Below are 9129 nucleotides of genomic sequence, written 5' to 3'. Positions count from 1 at the left end.
TATGAATCAATCTCTTCTTATGCTGATCTTGTAGAGAAAAGCGTTTGTGATGGGTTTTTTGACTACACGGTGATTTGCCTGTCTGGTGCACAGCATGCAGACACGACGCACAAGGTAAATAAATCTGTGCTGGGGAGGAGTTAGTGTTCATGGTTCACACTGGCACCTGTGACACTGAGAAGTATAGCCAAGAGGTCCTGGAAGAAGAAACCTCAGCTGCGAGGGAAGATATTGAAGGTCAGGATCTCCAAGGTAGCATTTTCAGAAATGCTGTGTGTTCCGTATGAAGGGCCAGCTAGACCGGAAGAACTGTGTAACTGTATTCCATAAATGAGTAAGCTGTGTTGGGAAGAAGGATTTTATAGGCACAATGGGATGAGTAGAAAATGGAACCAGACTGGTGGAACAATATTAAAAGTGCCACACAGTAACTTTAAAACTGATTTCTGGATGAAAGCAGCAGCTTCAAAGTTCCCATTCAGGGTGATTCACTGCTTAGGGATAACGATGCCAGTGCTTCAGGCCCTCAAAGTAAATACAGGAAATAAACTTGGTAATGTTGGTAATCATTGCTTGAAATCAGACTGACTAGAAACAAGATAAGCACAACAGATGAAATAGTAGAATATACTCACATGAAGCCTCGAAACCTACTTAAGTCATTATTTGGCTCCTCGCACTCAATGATACTAGTAAACTTTAATGGGTCAAATTCAGAGTCCTAAAATAGAAAAAAAAAGTATTATGCAATTGGGAGAAATCTTAACATCCACAATCATTATAATTTCTTTTTATTAATGGCGAGCACTTTGTGAACAGCAATTTGGGAGTAAGTGTTTTTCAGAACAATTTGGGGGCTCAGGTGAACTCCACAGACTAAAATGGATGCCAAAAAGGCAAAGGGGCTTGTACCCAACTCTAGGCCCCACTGGGCACACAATAATTTCATTAGGCACTTGGATAGGTCTGGATATCTCCCTCCATTCCGTAGTCTTCCTACATGCATACTTGCTCCCTTCTCCTCTGCGGTACTTCCCAGAGGGTAAATATTAGCTGCAGTGCCAAAGTAGGACCAAGGGATAAACTGAGAGGGGAGGGAGTGGGAAAGAGAAGGTTCACCTATCCACCTGCCCACTTATTTCCTTCATTATCAGAAAAGCAAAGATGATTTCAGATAAGACTAAAGAGGAAGCTCCTATCTCAATCAAAATGATGAGTGTTGTTCTAACCATGAAGGAAATAATCAATGAGCAACAAATGAATGAACAAATGGATAAATGGATGAATAAAGATTCTTCAGTATAAAGGTAAAGGTTCCCTTGCTCGAAAGCCAGTCGAATCCGACTCTAGGGTTGCGGTGCTCATCTCCGTTTCAAAGCCGAAGAGCCAGCGCTGTCCGAAGACATTTCCGTGGTCATGTGGCCGGAATGACTAAACACCAAGGCACACGGAACGCTGTTACCTTCCCACTGAAGTGGTACCTATTTATCTACTTGCAATTTTTTGCTTTCGAACTGCTAGGTTGGCAGGAGCTGGAACTAGAGACGGGAGCTCACTCCGTCATGCGGCACTCGGGTCTCAAACTGCTGAACTACCGACCTTCCACAGCCTGCACTTCAGTGTCCTAACCACTTGAGCCACCGCTCAACCCCCTCCCCAAATCTGGCATTTAGTCAGAAGGGTGACAACCCAACTAGACCAGTGGAAAACCATCCACATGGCAACCCTGCATGTAGCCCCTTAAAGACCCTTACTGAGTGATACCAGCATTAGACCTACACAGTCTAAGAATTTAACCTGGGAAAATATAGATTAATTACTGGACATCTGAGAGCTCAATCTGATTTTCCCGGACTGATCACTAATTGGATCTTGGAGATGGTTCTACTGATTCCTATTTTTTTAAAACCTTTTTTTTGCACAGTACACCACACTAAATATACTCTTCAGTCAGTGATTCCATGGGATTTTGGTAAAGCAAAAACATTTCTTTATATATCTCTCCCATTAAAATATGCACATATAATAATAAAATACTACTCTAAAATACAATATAAAGCGACGTATTTGGGATTACTCTCTGAAGGACTTTAATTTCTGTTGGGGCCAATTTACATTAGAAGTGGCAACGTGTTAAAAATTTAGCCTTTTTACCTACTTCTGTGACGTAGTTGCAATTTTAAACACGATTCACCATGGAAACCACACTTTCAGATTCAGCTGTGGTTCCCCACAGTTTGTTTCTGCTGTGCGGAAAAAGAGATCAAATGATGCGCAGCCACTTCCTACTCTACAAGGTAAAAGCAAGAACATGCTAACTTTTTAATGTGCACCCTGTTCTGTTGAAACATACGAAGCAGCCTGCAGATATAAAAACAAATCTCATTCTCTTCCTGTGATAAATTCACTTCCAAGAGCAAGTATATTTGGGTTTTCTGAAGAAGGGGGAAAAAGACACCTTGTATGGGCAGGCTGAAAATATTAAAATTACCATTAGCAGTCTTCAAATGTTTCAAGTTAAAGCAAAGCCACATGGCCATCTGGGACTATATAAATCAATACATTGTCAATTAGGAGAATGTTAATAAAAGCCTTCTGAACATATAATCAGAAGCTCTTAATTGCTTCATGCTAGCTAAAATAAATTAATCCTGTACAGTAAATTAGTCACATACAGTAGGATGCTTCTTTCCTAATTAACATTTAAAGTTCTTCTTGATTCTCTAACTAATTAGGCTCAAGCTGGCACTTGCACTATCTTCATACATGCTGCACACTGACACACTACTGTACAGAGCAAGGTAAATAAAACTATTTTGTTTAGCCATAGAAGTTTAAATGCTCCTTTCTTTCCTTAACTGTCATGCTAATTCAGGGCTTTAGTAAACACAGAACTGTTTCACCTTTGTTGCACACAGTCCTCAAATTTACCTGGAAGGTTGTGCTTCTACTGAAGGAAAATTATACCTTGTATCTCGCCAAAAATCTCTACGAATTGAAGGATTTCTATTAGTAGAACATGACTTCTCTGCATTGCCTCTCCTGTTGCGGCCCCAAATGCCCCCCATGCTGCTCCTGGGGTACAGGGGACCCTTAGGGGTGTCATGAAGGGAGACCTGTAGATGGGTCACGGGCAGTGTTCCCTCTAAGCTGAGTTATTGAGAACTAGCTCACAGTTTTTCAGCCTCCAGCTCACACATTTTTGTCCTAGCTCGGGAAGGATGGCTCCAGATCAAACTAATTTATGCAGTAGTCAAATTGCCCGCTGACAACTTTAATGCCAGTAGCTCACAAAGAAGAATTCTTGCTCACAAGACTCCACAGCTTAGAGGGAACATTGGTCATGGGAGTTGGGAACTGGTTACCCACCCCCCCTTGTGCATGTGAAATCATTGATGGGATCCAACCCATCATTCCCGACCTCCTCCAAGTACAACACTGGTATGTGGGGCACTGTGTTACTTCTGCATGAGATTCTGTGCGCTTTTGCTTACTATCCTGAGTTTCTTGAACATTAGAAGGAAATAACTGTGACAGGCGAGCGAGACTGATAATATTGTGTGGGAGGTGTAGATTCTCATGCTGATTATTTGTTGTCTGTATCCAACCCCACACCAGCTTGTGCTCACAGAGAGAGGGGATGACATGATTTCTGAAATAACACCATTCGCTGACTGCGATAGTTGGGCAAATCCTGCTTATGTTTGATATTTCTCTGTGCAAGACTGTATGAACACTGGCAGGAACTAACAGATCCTGATTAAGCATCAGTTCATGGTATCAGCAGAGCAATAAAAAGTTCAAAACTACATAGGTGAAGAATGTGAAATATGATTTCAACTTAAACATCTCATTCAATTTGTAACAAGGCAAATGGATAAAAGCAGGTAGGAAAGCTTTTTAAAATTCATATCGTGCTTATTACAACACCATCAATGTACACAGGATTCCAAAGACGAGTATAGTGTCCATGCTGAACCTATTTGTGTGAGTCGTTTCATCTCTCTTGACTGGCAGAGAATAAAGCGGGTAAACACCACAAGACACGTTTGATTATAGTGTGTTTTCTAAGATCAGACTAGAATGCGCGAAGTACGTTACAGGTGTTCTCAGAATCATCTTGTATATTAATATTCTCATTTTATAGATGATCAATAGAGCTCAAATAGTGGTTACTCACTCAAACCCTCAGAGAGCACTTATGGGTGCCGAAGGACTTTAATCCAGATCCTGTGGTGTGACATGGTTATTTGCTAAACTGGCATCCCAGCCATAACTACTTTCACTATTTCAGCCCTCTGCATTAAAGAATGTGCCCACTGAGTTGCAACCAACTTGTGGCGACTCCTTCCACAGAGTGCTGCAGGCAAGAGGGCGCACAAGTATTCTGCCATTGCCTTCCTCTGCACAGCAACCCCTATCTTCCTTGGTGGTCTCCCATCCAAGTCCTGATCATGGCCATCCCTGCTTAGATCACAAACTGGGATGAGCCCAGGCAAAAGTGGGCTATTCAGGCTGCCTTCACTGCATTAACATATCAATTAATATTGCTGAAGAAATATTTCCATGCATGCTCTAAAATACCTGTCAGAAATCTGAATGTATTGTATTTCTGCCTGGCCAGGTAGGGTACTGCTTTTTTGTAACACCATTTGCCCTAGGATAATATTTATACATAACTTTATTTTGCGCAGTGAATAGAGCAATTCAAACTAGCTTTGTCTGCTTTAATCCAAGTTCTGAATGGGCACCAAACACACGGGAAACAGAGACATTTTTAGCTCATTCTCCCACTGCAGGGCATGACAGCCTCTGAACTAGTCACCGGGGCTTTATCTCATCTTAGTTTTCCTACAACACTTTTTTTTTCAGAAGACAAAAAGTAATGTCTTAATACCTTTGACAAATGTTCAGGAAAAAATCCTAGAGACAGCAGAGAGTCCTTGTGCTGAAAGCCAAGCTAATCAAACAAAAGCTCCTTGCGGCTGCTGAACTCAGCAAACAGAGTCTGATCCTAGCAGTGGGTAGATATATTAAGTTCTACGCCAGTTGTAAGTTTATGAACCACATTTCCTTCCTCCCGGGAGCCTATGCCGACAAAGGGCAAATCACTTACATATGTATCTATATCAGTTTGCTGTCTAGGGGACAAAGTATTCCCTACAGAATAAAACTAACTAGGCCTGAAGGAAGTAATTTTCTTGGATTCAGCACTGCAAATTGGAGAAAGCAGGTAAAAAATGCCGCCAAGTAGCAGTCAACTTATGGTGACCTACCAGAGGGGTTTTCAAGGCAAGAGACAAACAGGTGTGGCTTGTCATTGCTTGTGACCCTGGATGTCCTTGGCGGTCTCCCATACAAGTATTTAGGGCCAACCCTACTGATCTTCCAAGATCTGATGAGATCAAGCTAGCATGGGCCATTCAAGTCAGGGCCCGCAAAGGGTACATTATTTTTTTTAATTCAGTCCACTTCATAAATGTCTTGCATCAGCTCATCTGATGCCCCATGCCTTCTTTCAATTCTTTTGTTTGTGAACATCTGATCTGCTACAGTTTCCTGAAAATGGTGGCCCTTCAAGCAGCTACAGTTACAAGCATGGTCCAGGAAAGAAAGGGCAATTCCTCCCCTCCTTCCCAAGCATCAACCATTGAAATCTGATTTCCACCTTCATCCTTTCGCTGTGATATGAAAGCGCCCCTGCATACCATTCTACTGCAGATGCTGACACTGTTGACAGGGAAATTCTCATTAATCAAGGAGTGAGCAAACACACTGACCCCCCTTGCTTCGCAAGCACAAAGATAAGTTCACACTGATCAGAGTGATGCTGTTCTTTATATTTGTCACTGTGCTTCAGCAAGAAGAACCCTGCTGTGTCCACGTTCTCGTGTATTAGTAGCATTTTAAAAGGTGTCGTTAGTGGGAATGCGGCCCCAAATAGTTGCTATTTTCTTTTCTTTAAAAAAAAATGGTTTCTGAACACATCATTCTTTTTCTGAACAAATTATCTTTCTGTGATAAAAATGGTTTCTGAACACAACATTCTTTTTTCTGAACAAATTATCTTTCTGTGATGATTTATCGTATCTTTCATGTACCCCTTTGTCCACACAGCCCTGAAAAACCTCATCTGTGCTTCATTGGTAGAGTGGAAAGGAACACAGTCCCTAGATGACATTTACAGGAGTAGTGCAGGTCTGGTGGCTTTTGGCCCCCTCCCATCAATCTTGGTGGCTTTTGTTATCCTTTCTGTAGTTAGCTGTCTCAGGTAAGCTTTCTGGAGAGGTAAGATAACAAATAAAGGCACATATATGCACCACACTGAGGCTCTGAAGGATCAGCAAGTGGCCTACGATGCTGAGCACCCATTCTGCAACATGGCAGCAACAGTGACCTTCATACAGAGCAGCAGGGTGACAAAAAGTCAGATGGCATCCATAAGCAGGTTGCTTCTCCCAGAGGTGGTACTCTGGTGCTGCATCCAAGGAACTGATGCTTTAGGGCAGGGGCACGCAAAATGAGGCCATAAGATATTTTCAGGAAAGAAATCAGAAGGTAACATGTGTTAATGGGAACGATCATTATCGTGCCTTTTGCCCTAAAATGCTTGGTTGATTTGCCTTTAAAGGTAAAGGTTTCCCTTGCTTGAAAGCCAGCCGAATCCAACTCTAGAGGGCGGTGTGCTCATCTCTGTTTCCAAGCCAGCACTGTCCGAAGACGTTTCTGTGGTCATGTGGCCGGTATGACTAGACATTGATGCACACGGAACGCTGTTACCTTCGCACTGAAGTGGCACCTATTATTGCTTCTCGGCCTTTTGGCTAAGATCAAGTGTGAAGTGGTACCTATTTATCTACTTGCAATTTCTTGCTTTCAAACTGCTAGGTTGGCAGGAGTTGGGGCCAGAGACGGGAGCTCACTCCCTCACGTGGCACTATGGTCTCAAACTGCTGGACTACAGACCTTCTGGTCTGCAGCTCAGCATCTTAACCTCTGAGCCATCGTGGCCCTTTGATTTGCCTTCACTTCACTGCAAATTCTGCAAGCAAGGAATCTGAGACACACTGGAAGCTTCAGTTGGGTTGTTTGGACCTACACACAGCTTTGGGAGGCTAAACGTTGCAGCTGAGAATGATAAGAAGCAAAGGAAAACCCAGTCCTGGTTTCAGAACACCCCACAGAAAATAGTCCCGCCATCTCACCCGTAGCAGGGAAATCATGTATTAACAGTGGTGGTCCACACTGACTGTCCGTATTCCCCAGTCATTATTTTCCTCTCTCAAAAAGGGGGTCTAATGACACGATCGGGACCTGCGGGAACTGAGCAGTGATGTGGATTGCCTGGATTATACATTACTTTTCTCATGTAGCTGCAGCAACAGGGCAGTGGTTTATAAAGGCAAGACCTGGGAATAGATGAGTCTTGGTGCCATACCAACCGCTTTCTAAATGCTAGGCAACTCTCCTTCTACTCAACTTACAGCAAACATTTCCAGCTTTCTTTGCCTAACAGATGAAACACCGTGGAAAAAAAAAGGGATCAATGTGTTTCCAGTGTTACAGAGCAAGCGGCCAGGCAGCCACACCCTCAGTAATTGCTTATGGAATGTTTTATGTGAGCTGGAAATATTTTGTCAGCCAGCCTGCGAAGAGAGGCTGGACTGATGTATGTCCCTGTTTGCTCCAGTCAGGTTTTGTAACAATGATTTATAGTATTTTGAAAACTCGAACCGATACTGGTAGAAAATATTTACATCCTTATTTCCCCGTAGGATAGAAAAAGAAAAGCATCACAACATTTTCTTTTTTAATCTTGTGGCGGCAGCAGTATCGCACTCTGCTGGGCTGTCGAAATCCCATTGACTTTGTTGGGATTTAAGCAGCCCAATTGTATTTAGGAATTGCCTTGTAACCATCTCTCTGAAGAGATCTCTCTGTAGAGACTGCTGATCGGGGTGCAACTTTGCATGCCATCAGCAAGTTTGAGCGTGTATTTGGACCGATTCCAAAGTTTCTTCAGGAAATCTTGTGCACGAGTATTCAAAAGAACTGCTTTATGGCTGGCTGCTATCTGGGAAGAGGGGAGCATAAAGTGATTGCTCTGACCTTTATAGGCATATTAGGAAGTTCAAAGCATCTGGGATTGGAATTGGGATTGCATGGCGTGATCCCCTTCTCCTCTTGTAGAGCACAGACAGGGTAGTGCTGGGTCTACGGGCAGCCCACATCAGGGAGCAGAGGGAGGAGAGAACAGCTCTCAAATGAAAGAGGGCTGCCTTCTGCGGATAGGTATCTGGTAAGTAGCCCAACGGCCTGGTGATGTCATTATTGGTGGATACAGGCACTATATCACCAGCTTCCCTCCCTCTCTCTTTCTCAGCTGTTGAGACAAGGCCTGACAGGGGGATCATCCCCATCTCCTGATAGGACTCCTTCCAGCTCATAGAACACTAGATAAAGGCACAGCAGGGCTCTGGGTGGGTGGAATCAGGCCATGTTTCTGGTGTTCTACCCCTGCCATGCCCGCCACTTTGCATAAACACATGACACACAGCCATGACCTTGTCACAGGGTGGGGGAGGGAGACTCTCAGAGATCCACATATTTGAATAGACACAAAATTTATTGAATAAATAAGCACAATAGTCTACCAAATAAAATGAATATGCCCTAGTGACACGTGTGTGAAAAGGTAAGGGGGTTATTTATTTTATTTCTGACATTTATATTCTGCCTTTCTTCTACCATGGAACCACAGGAGGACTCTCATGCAGATACTGCCCACCCCCGACCCCGCTTGACTTCCACAAAGCATCATCATCACGGGTCCTCCAACAATTCCCTGGGCCCAATGTGTGCCTGCTTCTTGAGGAGTCTTCATATCCTGACTTCCATAGGTGGGAACACTTTTTTGCTTCACCTGAGCCTCTTTGCTTACCCTCCTTGCCTTATCCTGAGTGAGATCCTTGGTCTATCAGGACCAGTATAGTCTACTGTGATGGCTAGCAGCACCCTGCAAGAGCCTCTGATTTACATGCACAAGTTTACAGTTTCAATCCCTGGCAATGCCAATTAAAATGATCTCATAGTAGGTGATGAGAAAGACCCGAGACTCTGGAGAGCCAC

At 43.4% G+C, this 9129-nt stretch overlaps 1 protein-coding gene across 1 annotated transcript in view; it reads right to left on the bottom strand.

The window, feature by feature from the left end:
* ATP10A (ATPase, class V, type 10A) overlaps nt 1-9129 on the bottom strand; it is a 162312-nt gene that overhangs the window by 79440 nt on the left and 73743 nt on the right. The window contains exon 4 of the mRNA XM_015419655.1: nt 636-721. Coding sequence (XP_015275141.1) covers nt 636-721 — 86 coding nt within the window. The remainder of the gene's footprint in view (nt 1-635; nt 722-9129) is intronic.

This window comes from Gekko japonicus, unplaced genomic scaffold, assembly GCF_001447785.1.
Source record: "Gekko japonicus isolate JY-2015 unplaced genomic scaffold, Gekko_japonicus_V1.1 scaffold1304, whole genome shotgun sequence".
NCBI classification, from domain to species: domain Eukaryota; kingdom Metazoa; phylum Chordata; class Lepidosauria; order Squamata; family Gekkonidae; genus Gekko; species Gekko japonicus.
This window is presented reverse-complemented; position numbering and strand designations above follow the sequence as displayed.